Source organism: Panthera leo, chromosome A1 (genome assembly GCF_018350215.1).
Source record: "Panthera leo isolate Ple1 chromosome A1, P.leo_Ple1_pat1.1, whole genome shotgun sequence".
Classification (NCBI taxonomy): domain Eukaryota; kingdom Metazoa; phylum Chordata; class Mammalia; order Carnivora; family Felidae; genus Panthera; species Panthera leo.
The window spans coordinates 202,230,782-202,248,457 of NC_056679.1; the positions used below are offsets into that span (position 1 = coordinate 202,230,782).

General features: G+C 35.7%; 1 protein-coding gene across 1 annotated transcript in view; it reads left to right on the forward strand.

Annotated features, from left to right (window-relative positions):
* The window catches only part of HCN1 (hyperpolarization activated cyclic nucleotide gated potassium channel 1), a 390,591-nt gene that overhangs the window by 38,066 nt on the left and 334,849 nt on the right, over positions 1-17,676 (forward strand). Inside the window, exon 2 of the mRNA XM_042907831.1 lies at positions 9,559-9,982. Within this exon, the coding sequence (XP_042763765.1) occupies positions 9,559-9,982 (424 nt within the window). The remainder of the gene's footprint in view (positions 1-9,558; positions 9,983-17,676) is intronic.

Below are 17,676 nucleotides of genomic sequence, written 5' to 3' on the forward strand. Positions count from 1 at the left end.
ATGTAAGCATTTTTCAGACTTGAGGACACAATAATGTACTTTGATACTGATTTTGAACCTTCCATCACACCTTCAAGCTGCAGCAGTAATACAAAGGATCTGTGTGGCTTTGGCGGCTTAGGAATGAACAAAGAGGATAAGGGTTTTTTGAGATTTGCAGGTAACAAACACAGGGGAAGTGACCTAAATTATCAGTAACGAGAAAGATAAACCGGACAATTCAAGAACAAGCAGTGTGGTGGGAAGATTGTGGCAAGAATGAGGGAAGAATTATTCTGAAATTAAAACCTCCAACTTTAATAAACCTTTAAATTAGCTATGTATTCAGACGGGGAAGAAGTCAGTCATCTTCCTTCTCTGCAAAATTTCGCAGTGATTGGACCAAAGTATATCAGCAAATATAAAGCCCTTAGGAACTAATGGTCATTTAATTGAGCTTTAAAATAAAGGTGTCCTCAATGTCTGTGTCATGGGACTATCTAGTGGTAAGGTTAGTTAATATGGAGTTTCTTTTAGTCCATCCTTGGAAATAGTTAAAAAAAATGGATGTCAACTTAATGAATTTTACACTAGAGTGAATGGTGCTAGCACGCATTTTGTTTGACATGACCACTCACAATATTTTTGCTTTCCTTAAAGGAATAAAATGCTGAGAGTCACAGTGGAGAATACAATTTAAAAAAATCACTTACGGTAAATTAAATAAGGCTAAGAAACTAAGGAGTAGTTTTAGATTAGACTGTTTTTAAAGAACTCTAAAATTAAGCACTAGGAGCTATTTTATATATTTTGTACTCATCTTTTATAAGTTAATGATTTTGATGTTTATGGAAAATCTATATATCATCATAAAGATAGAAAACTGCAGCATAAAACTACTTAATCTTTAAGGAGTTCTTTTCCATTCTGTACCTTTTGATTAAAGCCATGTAGACTTGCAGATATATATTTCATGCATGACAATTGGGAGTAAACAGGTGTTTTGATTCAGTGGAATGAAAATTGTGGCCTTCCTTTAAAGTAAATTTGAATGCCATAATGAAAATACCCTTGAATGATATCTTTCTTTCCATTGTCTAAAACAAGAAAATTAGAAAAGTTGGAAAATATGCGTCATAATTCTACCACTCAAGGATAAAATAAAAAAAAAAGTTTATACCTGTTTAATTTCCAAACCATTTAAAGGAACAAATGATCATGTATTTTAATTAAAATCTTATAATGGTGGAACAACCCCTTCTTAACATAAATGTGATTAATTTGGGTTTGATCATTGGGAAGTTGGAAGTATATCTACTGTTTGCTAGGCAATTTAAGTGTAAAGAAGATTGGCCTATAGTTTGGCTAGGAATAAGTTCAAGAGCGGTATTTTCAGACATCGCTTATTAAATGGTCTTTGCCAAATTATTATTGGTACCATATTTTGGTAAGATATTCACTGTTCATTTGTAGGAGCTCTCAAATGCTGGAAATCACATAGAAAAATTGCGATAGGAGTTAGAGGCAGGGAGGAGGTGAACCCCACCTGGGCTGGGATTGGATAAAAGAGAGTAGTGGCATTAAATTTAGGTTGACCATTGCAGTACTAAGACTAAATGTGGAGGTTGAATTTGGATTTTAGGAAGAGGAAATCCCAGACATTTGTTAGGCAGTGACAAAAACAAAGAATCTGGAAAATAGTCTTTTTAAATTTAGCTAAGGAACATGTATGTACAAAAAAAGATAAGTTTCAAGATATAGATTTGGGATACACTAGAAGATTCTGGATGATTACATTTCATTTTGCATGCAATAGGGAAGTCTGGATATAAATAGAAAGTAATTTACTAGGGCAGGTAGAAACAGGAAAATTAGTAAGCAGAATAATGATATAATAACTTCATATAAAATGTTGGCAATGGAACAAAGAGAAAAGCTGCGTATGAAAACTATTGTATTAGAAGGATGTAAGACTGGGCAAATGATCAAATGCCAGAGCTGGCTGACAGAGGAGTCAGGGATAATTTTTAAGTTTTATGCCTCGTGGGTGACCGAAAGGAAGAAGAGAGGAGGGTGGGGGATGGAAGAAGAAGGAGGAGAAGCATTAGCAGAAGGAGCAGCAGCAGTGGTAGCTATGCTATAATAAACAGAAATAAAAATATCAGGGGAATTATTTTGGGGCCAGAAGGTTAATTGGTGTAGATTTCACCCTGTTGAGACGGCTGTTCCATTGGGACTAACTATCATGAATATAGTTAGAAATCCATAACTCCATCTCAGAAGTTAAGGCCAGTGATGGATTTGAGAACCACTTATTTAACATATTAGTTACGTTGACATATTATGTTCACGTATTAGCATTTGGGGGTTGATGTGACCAAAGGAGGGAGTAAATGGAGGGCTGAAAAGCTGGGTGAGATGATCACATAGACTGCCTACTTTAATAGAGGAAGAAGAGGAGTCAGATAAAGGTTGAGGAAAATAAACTTCTGCTAATTTATAAATACAAGTGAGAAACTACGAAAATACAGAATCTTAGAAACTAAAGGTTTGAGAGAGTTTCAGGTAGGAGGAGTAAACAACACTGTAAAATGCAAGAGTAAATGTACCAATACAAGGCCATTAATGTTGGCAGTTAGAAGATTAACACACAATGAAAAAACGCAGTTGCAGAAGGGAGAGGTAGAAAACCTGTTTACTTTTCCTGGATTGGTACAGATCTTACTACTTTGGTAGGGATTAAATTTCCATTCCATTAGCTCATTTTAATAAATAAGATTAGCTAAAACATATTGCATCTCATATTCTACCCATCTCATATTCTCATTGGGTAAATTGCTATGTTTACTTGAAAACATCTAAATGTCTTCAAATATGGTTTAACTTAGTTTTGTCCATATGTTAGGTTAATTTTTGCCACAGTTAGGATCTTAGGAATGTTTTACTGTTAAGAAAGCTAGTATATTTTTGCTTCAAATAGCCTGTATTTGAATTGTCTGTGTTTTCTGTGTTTCTTCACTCCACACTGTCCATAGGCAATAATGTGGCCTTGCAGGATATCAAGGCATTAGAGCAAATAACAGACTTGATTAAGAAAACTTCTTTTTTTTTATATTTTATTTTTATTTGAGAGACAGAGAGAGAGAGAGGGAGAGAGTGGGAGAGGGAGGGAGAGAACACACAAACAAGCAGGGGAGAAGGGCAGAGGGAAAGAGAGAATCTTAAGCAGGGCCCATGCTCAGCACAGCGCCCAATGCGGGGCTCAATCCCATGACCCGGGGATCATGACCAGAGCCAAAATCAAGAGTTGGATGCTCAACTGACTGAGCCACCCAGGTGCCCCAGAAAGACTCCTTTGCAAAGCTTAGGAAAGGCACATGTCCTGTAAAGTATCAACCCCAATATGAGTATTCTGTAAGTAGTGAGATTTGTAAGGTGATGAAGGATGTCTGAGAACCCCTCAGATCAAAGTTCAGGTATTGGTTGCTGAGATTTGGCAGGGTGAATTGCCACTGATAGTACTATGAGAAGACAGTATTTATGATAAGGCACTTCATTTTTCAACAGATATGTCCAAAAATGGGTGAAGGGGAGTGGGAATTATAAGCTTCCAGTTATGAAATGAGTAAGTCACCGGGATAAAAGGTACAGTGTAGGGAGTGTAGTCAGTAGTATTGTAACAGCATGTTATGAGGCCAGATGGTAGCTGGGCTTGTGGTGAACACCGCATAACAGCAGATAGACTTGTTGAATCACTGTGTTGTATACCTAAAACTCATGTAACATTTTGTGTCAACTGTACCTCAGTTAAAAAAAAAAAAAGATATGTATCTAATCATCAGGCTATTGGACTTTTGAAAATTGAATCAGTTTTAAATAAAATTTGAAAAATAATTGCAAGGACTATATGTTTAATAACATCCAGCTGGATATTCATTCATTTATTTAGATTGATAAATAATTTGGTTTAGAAACATGGCCAAGTTATGGTTCATATCTAAAAATGTAATTTTTAGGAATGAGTCTTAAGTGAGAAATAGGACAGGTTTGTTACATAATTTGACTTCAACCGTAGGTGAAAGAGGAGCCACATATAAATCTGTTATCAAGGATTTAACCAGAAGTTCTTTCCTCCATTCCACTTAGTTACAAATATTTTATTCCATCGGGGGGGGGGGGCAGAGAGAGTCTTTCATTCAATAGTTAGAGAGACAAATTTAAAGACAAGCACCTCGAGTAATGAAATACGGTAGTTTTAAAATTTTCTTTAAGGCCTTAAGTTAGAAATATTCGGCATCAGATTATTTCAACTACTACAGGTATTATAAAGGGGAAGGGAAGCCTGAAGGATGATGAGAAACTTTTGTTAGGGAAGTAGGGTTGTCTTTATTTACCACAAGCTTTAGAGGGATACAAGTGGGTAGAAAGAAAGAAAGAAGCGTCACTGAATTTTGAATTCTTCAAAGTTTAATATCACAGATCAGTCCTTATAATGCTGCTTTTTCTCCTCTAAAAATTCATGGGAAAAATGGATTCTTAACCCAAAAAATAATTTCTCAGTGATAATTAAGCTTACAGCTATTAGTGATACATTAATTATGATTGAAATACTATTTTATTTTGTCTATTTTGTCTACTTTCAGTACAAGGTAAAAATGGTTACCTAGGTAATCTACTGTCATGGTCAAGACTTGTTTTCCAGTGAGTTCCCTCTCTGCTGGTTTTTCAGACAAACTTTCTATATAACAGGTTCTGTACTCTACACTATGCATACATCAATGCTTACAGTCTTCCTGCAGAGAAACTCAAGAGTGGTAGAAGTTTGGGCACCTGGGTGGCTCAGTCGGTTAAGCGGCCGACTTCAGCTCAGGTCACGATCTCGCGGTCCGTGAGTTCGAGCCCCGCGTCGGGCTCTGGGCTGATGGCTCAGAGCCTGGAGCCTGCTTCCGATTCTGTGTCTCCCTCTCTTTCTGCCCCTCCCCCATTCATGCTGTGTCTCTCCCTGTCTCAAAAATAAATAAAATGTTAAAAAAAAAAAAAGAGTAGTAGAAATTCAAGGCAGTTAAATACCCTGCCCAAACCTATGGAGCTAGTAGAAGTAGGATTTGAACCCTACTCTGCCTTCAAAGTCCAACTAAGAGCCTTTATAAATGTTGTCTGTATAAAGCAGGGTGAATGGAAGCAATACACCAAATACAATACACCAAACCAAGAATCAAATCCAAAACTTCTTTGTTTTCAGGCTTTCTAGCCTCATAATATATTACTAATCTCTGTTTCCTTTTTAATTTGCCTTAATGTCTTCTATGTTATAAAAATCCTCAATTAGTAAAACTCCAGATTTATAGAAATAATAAGTCAAGAAATTATTTGCTACATTAATTACTTTTTGTCTTATAAAAAGGATTACTTTAAATATCCCTACTGAAATGTATGTTTCCAGTCAAAATTCAATTAATTTATCTTCTTAGCATTTGTTATTCTATATACTGTCTACATTCACTGCAGAGGTTAAACAGAAGATAAAATACAGTTTTGAATTTCAGAGGACTTGTATCCATGAATACTGTATAGAATTGTTGAATCACTATATGGTACATCTGAAACAAATTGTATGTTAACTATCCTGGAATTAAATTGCAAACTTAATAAAATTAGAAAAAAAAAAGAACTTGAACCCAGTAGTGATGGAGGAAATAAAAACAAATAATTAGTAACAAAAGCAAAGCTAAAATAAGCATACTAAAAATATATGTTGCTCTGGGGGTTGAAAAAAAACAACTAAGAAATTCAGTGTCAGAACAAGGCATGAAGGGTATGTAGAGTGCCAATGGGAAAAGGAATTAATAGAATGGAAGAAACTATCTATTGTACATGTACCTAGGTGAGCATGATGCCAAGGGAAGTGCATGTACTCTCTTGCTTAAGACATGAGGTTCTTGCCATAAAGTGTGAAAGAAAAGGCTGGGAGGGAAGGAAGATGCCTTGAAAACCATGCTGCGTTATTTTTACTTAAGAGAGTCGTTGATTTTTTTTTAATGTTTATTTATTTTTGAGAGAGAGACAGAGCACGAGCAGGGGAGGGGCAGAGAGCAAGGGAGACACAGAATCCGAAGCAGGCTCCAGGCTCTGAGCTGTCAGCACAGAGCCTGACGTAGGACTTGAACCCACGAACTGTGAGATCATGACCTGCGCTGAAGTTGGACACTTAACCAACTGAGCCACCCAGGCGCCCCAAGAGAGTCATTGATGGTTTTTGACCTGGCAAGTTATGTGTTAGATAAGTCGCTCTGGGACTGATGGGCAGAATTGACCAGATTCCGTAGACAGGAGGCTTGAGTTATTCTAAGCAAGCACTAGTTCTGCCCAAAGTAGATGACAATGGGAACAGAAAGAGGAATTGACAGGAAAGATTATTCCATACTAAGATGTATAGGACTCAGAAATTGAAAATTAAGGAAAAGACTGAGCCTGAGTATTCAAGAGATATTTCAGAGCAAAAAGTCAAGAAAAGAAACTTGTGGGCAGGTAGACAAGAGAGTCTCATGAGGTCACTTTTCAGAAGCATATTCTTTGCTTAAAAAAACAGAAGTTATATCATACTTTTAGAGTGGGTGACAACTGTATTTTCCTTGGCTAGATAAGGAATGAATCCATGTTAACTCAAGAAAGTGTTATATTATGCAAAGTCTATAACAAGATCTGTGTTTATGTCTGTAAAATAGACTCAGTGATACTTTAAAAGGAAATTATGAGGTTTAATAGAGCTTTATATTGATAATGAGATTCCTGATGGCTTCAGACCATATTAAGTACCACTAATAAAAAGCTATGGTGTGATAAAAATTATTGCTATAACAATACTAGATGGCACTTTATCCTCTTCATTTCTTCTATTGAGTAAGAGGGATAGAATGTGTTGTTTTTCTTTAAAAATATCTTCTGTCTTAATGAGAGAAATGCAAGAATGTCTGTAAAAGTGAGTATCTTTCAGTGGGTTTCTGGGTGCTCCCCACAAAACTGGATTTCTTTTGGTAAGGAAAGGTAAATGAATACAAAGTAGGCCACCGGCATTGTGTACCACAGTTTGTTATATGCTAGGATATATGATGTGCATGTATTATTTCATTTGATCTGTATAGAAAACCCTGTTTCTATAATAATCTTCATTTTACAGATGAGAAGATTTAAGATGAGAGCATTTAAGTAACTTGTCTCCAAATTAAACAGCTGGTGAGAATTTCTAGTTGAAGATAGTTGCAGTGGGAATTGTAAAGGGCAAATGGATGAATACAACTTATACATAGATATAAGAACCAAACAGCCTTGGTGACTGATCAAGTGTGAGATTGAACAGATTTAAGGCCAGGAGTCTTCTAGGATTCCTCCGGGGTTTCTGGCTTGCAAATAAGGTATAGAGTTGTTCCATCCCCTGGCATAGGGGACATGTGAGAGATACATATGCAAGGAGAAGATGAGCTTGAGCATGTGCCTGCTGTAAGACATGAGTGTGAGATATGCACGGGGATAGACTTAATAGGCTGCTGATTATGAGGATTGGGAGGCTTACAAGACAGGAATGGACTGGAGGTGGAGCTTTGGAGTCATCAGTTATGAATTAATCATAAAGACATGGATGAGTGTGTGATATTGCTCAAAGAGCCTGTGTAGAAAAGAAGATAAAAGAGCTATGCGTGACACCCAGCAGCCTTCAGGGGGAGGGCAGGGAGACAAGCTCACAGATGGGACTGATAAGAGTGTCCAGAAAAGTGAAAATCCTCAGGGTACACACGGTTTCATTTTAGAGTTCAATGATGTCACTTCTTTGGGAAATAGCTATTACAATATTGCATCTCCTCTACACCTCTCCTCTGTCCTTGGTGTATTCAGTGGCACATTTTGCATTTCCATTAAAAAAGTAGGAAAAAAAAAAGAGAAAATATGTCATTGAAATTGACAGTGCATGATGTATGATTGGCGTGGGTATATGTATACTTGTCTATAAATGCGAGGATAAGTTTTGACACAAGACTGATGAAATCTTCAAACCGACAAGTATTTACTGTTACATAATCCTGGGGGTAGGGACAAGGGGAGAGAAGACCTATTACAGTTCTTTCTTGTACTACTACTTTTATCCCAAGAGTCGGAATGATAGTAACTATGAAAGGTATATGCAGTTGTATATCTTGCCAAAATGTAACCCAAGTAGTCTAAGAAGGAGAAGTAATGTAAAATAAAGGTATCTTGGTTAACAGAAATTTCTGTCATAGAAATTTACATCATTTACACAACAAAACTGCCAGAAGAGGATACCTATGACCAGGATGAAGTAACTCATATTTCTGGAGACTATTTCATGATGATAGGGTCGTGCTAGTTGATCTGCTTCTTCATGTTTATATGTATAGACTTGTAACAAATATGCAGTCTGTTCACTACAGGGTCAATAGACTTTAAATAACCCTCGTGAAAATAACATTACAATCATCTTCAATGAATTCAATTACACTGTGTTAACCTGGAATAAAGTTCCTGGTTTTCTTCCAATTTTAATATAAGGTGAGATGAGAATGTTTCAAAAGGCAGCTAGTAATCATAAACGTGTTGAAAATTAAATCAGAAATTTTAAGGAAGAATTATTTAGAAAAATAGAGGGAATATATTTAAAGTATTTGTTCAATTAAACAGTGATAAAAGTGCAAGTTAAGTAGATTCTAGTTTAAAATCTAGAGTAGTCTCGGGGCACCTGGGTAGTTCAGTCGGTTAAATGTCTGACTTCAGCTCAGGTCATGATCTCACGGTCTGTGAGTTTGAACCCTGTGTCGGGCTCTTTGCTGACAGCTCAGAGCCTGGAGCCTGTTTCAGATTCTGTGTCTCCCTCTCTCTTTGCCCCTCCTCCCACGCATGCTCTGTCTCTCTTACTCTCAAACATAAATAAAACATAAAATTTTTTTTTAAAACCTAGAGTAGTCTGTTCAATTATTTTTAACCTCAGAACAAAATTGGTTTTTCTCATTTCAAACTAAAAAAGAAGGAAGCATAAATATTTGGAGTACTATGAAGCCATAGGCTAGCCTAAAATTTATGGTTGACCGAATCTGTACTCCTAAGATATAATTTATATTGCCAGTATTTTTAGTATCTTAGTGTTTGATTGATTGGTAATTTGACATATAAAGTACTTCAAAGCATCTCTAAAGAGTCTTCCCCAAAATGATATTTTTTAAGGTAGATCTTCTTGTTTTATGCTTCTCCTTTATTTCCATGCATATTACTTGTTAAATATAGGGGAGGTTGTCTTTGTTCTTTTATCAGGTAAACGGAGAATTGAGTGTTCTTGAATTTATTTCAGTAATACTTTATATCAAATGATTTTTAGAATTCTATAAACAATGCATCGCTTTAAGAATATATTAATTAGATTTTAATTTGTAACCATTGAAGGAGTTACCATCTTTACAGAATAAACACTTCATTCTTGTACTCATTTATTTAACCATAAGTCATTAAATTTCTTTATGAGGGGGCAAAGAATGGTTATTGTCTATTAAAATCTGATTTTTTTATTTGTTGTAGGTTTTATTGGGATTTAATAATGCTTATAATGATGGTTGGAAATCTGGTCATCATACCAGTTGGAATCACATTCTTTACAGAACAAACAACAACACCATGGATTATTTTCAATGTGGCATCAGATACAGTTTTCCTTTTGGACCTGATAATGAATTTTAGGACTGGCACTGTCAATGAAGACAGTTCTGAAATCATCCTGGACCCTAAAGTGATCAAGATGAATTATTTAAAAAGCTGGTTTGTGGTTGACTTCATCTCATCAATCCCAGTGGATTATATCTTTCTCATTGTAGAAAAAGGAATGGATTCAGAAGTTTACAAGACAGCCAGGGCACTTCGCATTGTGAGGTTTACAAAAATTCTCAGTCTCTTGCGTTTGTTGCGACTTTCAAGGTTAATTAGATACATACATCAGTGGGAAGAGGTAAGACATATCTTTTACTTTTTTCAAGCCACTATATCATGAGATTGTTAACTATCACTTTTAAGATGAACACCTGTACAATGTGTAATAAGTTTTATGAGATTCGAGAAGAAAAATTCTACTTATTCTTTTTGGTGCATAAGTGATGTATTTGTATCTTCAAAAGATATGGTCAAAAAAAAAAAAGATATGGTCAAATACTGGATTTGAATCAACTGAAAAAAAAAGTGATTATAAAACATTTGTTTTATGCCAATTAAGTCTCTTTAAAAACAAATCCCCTCTAATCAACAAATGTTTATCCTAACCAATGCAGTCCCTTCTCTACCATGGGAAGTTTCTTTTTATTTAATATGAATACATCAAGTACCATCTTTGAACAAAGATGTGTAGGGTCTGATTGCTAATCTAGTTTGCATCATTAGTTCTGTGAGATAATCTGGTTTATATATCATCTAACACTGAAATTTCAGAGAATTTGTGTTTGAAGAAAAAACTTTGAAAAAGTATTTCCAAGTTGTATATATAGAGACTAATTTCAGCATAATAATTTTCTCAGTGTTATGCTTTGCCTATAATTAATTATTATAGTTGTGCCCTATTAATTCGTTTCAAAATACTGAAAAACAGGCTACCCTGGAGAGAAATTATTACATAGAAAACACAAATAGTACAGTGCATAAATACAGTGAATCTGGCCAATGTTTTGCTGAAGAGGGCATCTGTTGTTCTTATGCAGTGGGTGGGTCCTGAAAGGGCTCAGCCAACTGGAGTTTCCAAGGATCTGAGTTAAATGTGCCAACACTGAGCAAAGGAGTTTATGTCCCTAATTCCAGAGTATGCATAATAACCTTTTTGACTTTATTTTCCTTCTAAGTCTGCTTTTTTACATTAATTATAACCTGAATTTTACTGTTTGCATAAAAATGAGGGTCAAAAAGGCCCGGAGTCTCTAAACCAGCACTAATGACAACAGTATACTGGCAATAGATTAATTATTGCTTTAGTCACTACCAAAATGCTTTTTAACATGTTTGGGAAGAATTATGTTTTGGAATTTAGGTTTAAACCAGTCATAGAATAGAAATTCTGTGAACATTCGCTCTGCTTTCTGTGAGACAGTAGCTGTGTTTTGTGTGTGCCTGTCAATGACATTTTGGTTCACAGGATTTCAGAAAATGACATGCAATAATAAAACACTGTGTAAGACACTGCTGAAAGGCATAAAAATGGGCCATTCTTAAATTATGGATATGGATTATATTCAAAATCAAAAGAAGCACGTTTGAGAAATTGGATTCATCTTGTAATGTGTCTCTATATAGCACATTCCATCTAAAATGTAATAAATGTTTGGTTCTTAAAATCTGTTATACCAGTTTGAGATTAATATCAAATCAAGATGATTATTGATAATAATAGTTAATATTTATTGAGGGCTTATTATATGTCAAATGATATATTGTATTCTTTACATGGATTAGTTCCCTTTCCTAATTTTGGTAGCTTGCCCAGAAAACCGGAGTTGGTAAAAGCTGGAGCTGGGATTCTAACCTTCTAATCTGACCCCAGGGCAAATGCTTTTAACATTTTATAACATTATATAACAAAACTGTATAGTTTCTCACTATTACATGCATTCTTTCAATGATAAATACCTTAATATTCCACTGTTTTATAGATTGAGTAAGAAATTGTAGGAAACTTTTCTTAACAAATGTTGTGTCTGTGCAACATTAGAGTTGAACATTTACCTCTTAAAACATGGTCACAAGCGTGTTTTGTTTTTTTTTTTTAATGAATATCCTGTAAGAAGAAAAGTCACTGATATAAATAGCGAGGCAATTAAAAATACAGTGGGCAATGTGACTATTTGCAGTGTCTTGTAGTTTTAACCCAATTACCCTAGGGAGTGGTAGCAGGATGAACAGATGGTGTCCTATCAGATAAAATGGCAGGCCATGCAGTCATAGAAGAGGACACTCCATACACGGTTGCCCTCTGGTTCCTGGCAGTGGTGACAGGCACCTAGATCTGTGTAACATGATGGTGTTTTAAAGATGCCATGATATAATTCAGGGTCATCGGCTTTCTGCGATCATTACTATAAAATGCAATTTAATATGCACTTACAGAAATTTGGTAGCCAAACACATTGAGCCTAGAGTTGTGAGTTGGCAAGATCTTGCTTAAAAATAAATGATCTTGATGATAAAATGAACCATAAGCTCATTTAAGTGAAGAATGTTTTCTTGATTATATGATGTATGTGGAGAATCACATATATCAGTGATATTTAATGTCTGCTAGTAATACTGTTAAACAGGGAAGAAACAGGAATAATTAATCCAGAATTTGCTACAAATTATTTCATCACCTTCATGATTCAAACCAAAAGCAGAGAGAAACTTGAATGGTTCCAAAGTGGCAGATCTTTACCTGATTTTTATAAATGCCACTGGGATGTGTTTACATGTAGAACATACAACAAATAAATCAGAAGAATTTGCTCTGTGAGCATTTGGCATAAGACTGCAGAGGAAGATGTGAGTTCACCCACATGTCTTTGAGTTCTGAGTGTTTTAGTACCAAGCTGGCTAATGCTAAATTCAGCAAATTTGGGGAAGTAATGTGTGAAGTCTGGAAGCTGCCACTGTTCTAAATGAATCATTCCTAAGGAAAGTGGCTGCCTTCTATAGGAAACTGCTTCCATCTTCAATGATGCATTTTTTTTTTTTCGGTCTGAATTAGTTCAACTGAAAAACAACAAGAAGTGCCAAAGCCAAATAAATTAGAGAAATATTGTGAATGAAATACAGAAACTTTAAAATTTAGCCCTTATGTTACTGTCATTACTAAAGTTGAATGTAGTGGCTAATGTAGAAGGAAAGAGGTGATTTGGCCAACTAATTTCTGAAACACTTGGTGTTAAGGAGTCAGGAGGGAAGTTGTTTTCACAAGGCAATTAGATCAATGGCTTTAGGATGCAAAAGTAGAGAGCTCTCTGATGCTATACTGAAACTTTACATATGCTAGGTGACATGAAAATCTGTAGCAATTTAGATAAATCAGGCCAGAACATTCCTTTTCCTGTGATCTCCAGAAAACCTAGGTGCATCTTTCCCACTCTTGTATTTTGGTTGAAAAAAAAATCATCCCCTTAATTCATCATGTTGTTGTTCATGTTATATTTCCAGTAAAGAGGGACTCAAGCCTGGGTGTTATTTTGTAACCCATCACAGAAGGAGCCCATTCTCTGTGACCTAAAAGAAACAAAGTGAGGAAATCCCCCTCCCCCACCAAATAAAATGGAGCATTAGTAGCAATTTAGGACCATCCCAAACCCTGAAGAGATAAAAGGTAGATTAAGAGGTTAGTAACCGGAGGTTATTCAGTTAGCAAAGGTGAAGTGTTCTAGGATTCTTAAATCCTTCATTTGCTGATGTCAGTCACTTTATCAAAGAGGGATAACCCTTGATATTATTTGAGAGTTAGGAAATAGTCATTGAAAAGAGACATGTTCTCTGTAATGGTTATCTTTTTTGTAGGATCGTATGTCACATAAAGTGTAAAATCTTCATGCACAATGTAAACAAAGTGTTGGAAGTGCATGACACTTGTGTAATAAGTATGGCTTTGGAATACAGATGTATAATATTTTATTTTGTATTCCTTATCTCCTGTGCCCTCAATCTTCCTTGTGTAGATTTGAGACATGCCATAATTAAATAAATCCATTTTAGGCTGGAAGAGGGTTTATGGTTCTGATCTTCATATATGTCTGTAGCAATTTCAGATGAATAATGTCTATGGAACATTGAGATGCTCTTCTTCAATCAATATTAGATTTTTATGTTAGCTTAGAGGTAGGTTTATATACGAAGTGTGTTTAACAACAGAGCATTAATAAGGAAATTTATTCCACAGGGAGCTGATGCAGACTGTGGTTTCTGTCTTTGGTTAATTTTAGCATTCTAATTGGTTTAGATTAGAAACTAACTCTTGCTATAAATTGCCTATCTATAATTACACAATACATACTCTAACTACTTTCATTTTTTAAGAAAACACATCGAATTCTAAGATTTGCTGTAAGCAAACACCAGTATTTTCCTACACTTACCCCCCAACTAAAAGTAAGAGAGACTCTATTGCCTATCACATCAAATCTGTGTTTCTTTGCTGTGCCTTCAAGGCTCTCCAGCAAACTGTTCCCCCATCTCACCACTGTCACTTCACATTTGTACCCAACAACTCTCTCCTGTTTGTGTTTTAGTTTTACAGTGCTTGCAGAGAATGGTTCTTTCTGCTTCTGCAGTTTTGCATGTGCCACACCTCAGATGTGGAAAGCTTTTTTCTTTTTTTCTATCATTCCTTTAAAAACTAGGCTGAAACTCATCTCCAGAAAATATTCGACCTGGAGGGACTGGGCTGTAATGGTCAGTGCCTTTAATTTGGGTTGTTTTACTGGCCCTTCTTGCATTTGTTCATGCAGATAGCTTTGTTGCTAATGCTTATTTATATGCATTTTCTTTTTCTTTTGCCGGATATAGGCGTCTATAGGGAACAGTCCTTGTCAACTTTGCCTTTGCCTCTCCTTGTACACTGGTACAGAGTTCTGAAAGGTTATCAGAGCATGCCTGTCCCCTAAATACATGGCAGTCCTCCATGTTCTAAATCCATTAAATAATTGCAAGGGAATATTCATTTTTTACTCCCAAGCAATTACTGAGTAGCTCCTATGTGCAGATGCTGCATGAGAGAATTCAAAGCAGATCCCAGCTTTCCAGCTTTGTAGGAAAAACAGACATGTGAGCAAATAATCACAGATGGTGTGGTAAGTGGCAGAATAAAGGAGGGAGTGAACAACAGAGGGTGGTTTTTTTTTTTTTTTTTCCACAAGAAGAGAGGCTCACAGTTATCTGAACTGAGTTTCAAAGCTGGAGTCTGAATTCCCAAGCTGACTGAATGGGAGAGGGAAGGGCATTCCAGTGAGATCTGAGGGACAGGCAGCCTGGCTCAGATAGCAGTTCCGTATCTCCAGAATCTAGGTTGTAAAGGGAGTGAGCTTGGAGGTATAGACATGAATTTGTGCTAATGATGGACTTAATAAGGTGTCATTGAGGCATTTAGGTAGAGGGGTGCATTTTAGGGTGCTGCAGAATGAAGGGGATTAGAGACCACTGAGGATGGACTTAATAATACCAGTTAGGAGGTGGCTCAGTAGGTTGAGCGACCTACTTCGGCTCAGGTCAAGATCTCACGGTTTATGAGTTCGAGCCTCACATCGGGCTCTGTGCCGACAGCTCAGAGCCTGGAGCCTGCTTCGGATTCTGTGTTTCCCTCTCTCTCTGCCCCTCCCCCACTCATGCTCTGTCTCTCTCTGTCTCAGAAATAAATAAACATTAAAATGATAATAATACCAGTTAGGTGACAAATGTATCACGCATTTGCCTGCATCTATACAGCAAGTGTGCTATTTAGTTTTCTAGAGGGAGATTTAACTTTTACAAGTACTCTTGCCCTTGAAATGTTTGTAGCAATAGTAAAATATGAGATGATCTTATATGAAGTCTTTTTTAATGTTTTATAATTTCAGTGTCAATTATAATTGATATAATGAATATTATCGTATATAATATATATAATGAATATTATCACATGTAATATATATTATATCATATATAATATATAATGATATATAAATATATGTGCTATATTAGTATGTATAACACATGTACTAATATTAATATTATTGATATAATTGTATTTGAGATTTGTATTTCGCATCACCAGAAACATGGTGAGGTGAAATGAACCCTATACTGGAAATTAGTATATGTAGGACTTCATTCAGATTGTGTGCCTTTTATTTTCTATTTAATCTAGGGAGAAGCCCTTACAGTGAGTGATTCATGCCTATAAACTTGATAGAAAAGTTGTGAAGTTCAAACGAAATGAAATGCATGTATGTATGTGTGTATACACGCACACACATAATGTATGTGTGTATACACACACACACATATTCATAAGATTCATGATGCCATCTTTCTCACATTAACACATTTGCTGACATTGACATTATTACCTGTGTGTGGTGAGTTGCTTAATATTTTCTGCAGGCAAATATTGATTCTGCTAAAGACCACTAGGTGTCCTCTACTGGTTGTGTTACCTCAGGGTTCTATATTCTAAAAAAACAAAATTGTCTTCTTTGGCAATTGTTCACTCACACTCTCTTAAAATCACCTAATTCATGGCTGTTTATGTCTAGGTAAAATAGATGACTATGGCTATTCATCTATGCAAAAATAATTTCTCTTTCCCTGTCCTTTCTCCTCAGGTTAAACAAAGAGTTTATGTTCTTTCTCTAAGGAATTATTTTTATTCTGAGAGAACTGTTTTCAATTATTATACTGTGTATTTTCTAAGATGATATTTTAACAGATACCCTGAAGTTCTAAAGTACAATGTGAAATGGGTGTTTGGGTATGAAATGTTGTGAGGCCAAGACAGTTAAGTAGAATTAACAAAGTATGCGTGGGTATATGTCTGTGTGTGTGAGAGGTGAGATACGTGATTTTATGAACGCTCTTTGTTAGTGCCCTACAGCACACCTGTATAATTCTGATGCTTTGGACATGGAATTCTCAGTTTCATGAAAAACAAGATCATATTTGAAATGTTCAGACCTTTATTTTAAGATTAAAATTCTAGACTTTATTAATGTCCTGTTATGGGCCCAGACTGTGCTTCCATTTTGCACGTTTTTATACACTTCCACGGCTGTATGTTGATAATAGCCAGACACGTATCCAAAGCTTTAAAATCATGTACCTCCTATCTCAAAGTCTACACAAGTGCGTGACGTCTCTATAAAGATATCTCTTGAGATCCTCAAGCTCAGTATGTCCATTTCCCTTTCAAGTGTTCTCCTTCTCTGTTTCTTTTTACTCAGTTAAAATCTCAGCGGTATCCTTGACTTCTCCTTTGCTTTCAATCTCTGTAGCTAACAATAACCAGATCCTATTGGTTCTACTTCTTGAAGGCGGTTTGAATTCTCATACTGTAGCCCTGAATCTTCTCTATCTTCATCCTAGTTCAAGCCAACACCAGTCATCGCTCATTTTTTATATTTCTCATTTTATAATAGACTAATTAGTAGATTTTAAAATTCACCCTTGCTTGTGTTCCCAAGACCTCAAAAGTGCTATTTTGAAAGAGCAAATATTACTATGTCATCTACCTACTGAAAATGTTTCTATGATTTTTCATTACTATTAGGATAAAATCCAAAATTCAAGGTCCTTTGAAATATGAGTCTTTTTATTTGAGCCTGGGAAACTACTTGTTCCTTATTTTTTACTATGCTGGACTTCTTTATATGCTGTTTTAAGACCTTACATATGTTGTTTACTTTTCCCAGAATTTTGTTTCTTTGGCCAACCCCAGTTTATCCATCACATTTTGTTCCTTTAATGTTGACTTTAATTTAAACTTCTTTGGGGTAGAATTACCTAATCTCTCAGGTAATGTGAATTCTATCTATAATATCCTGGCATAGCCCATGTGCTTTTGCTTTGTAACATTCATCACTTTTGTAATTTCTCTTCAATGATGCTTTTCCAACTATATATTAAATTCCAGAAGTGGGGGAAAGTCATAAATTTCTTGTATCTTTAGTTCCTAGC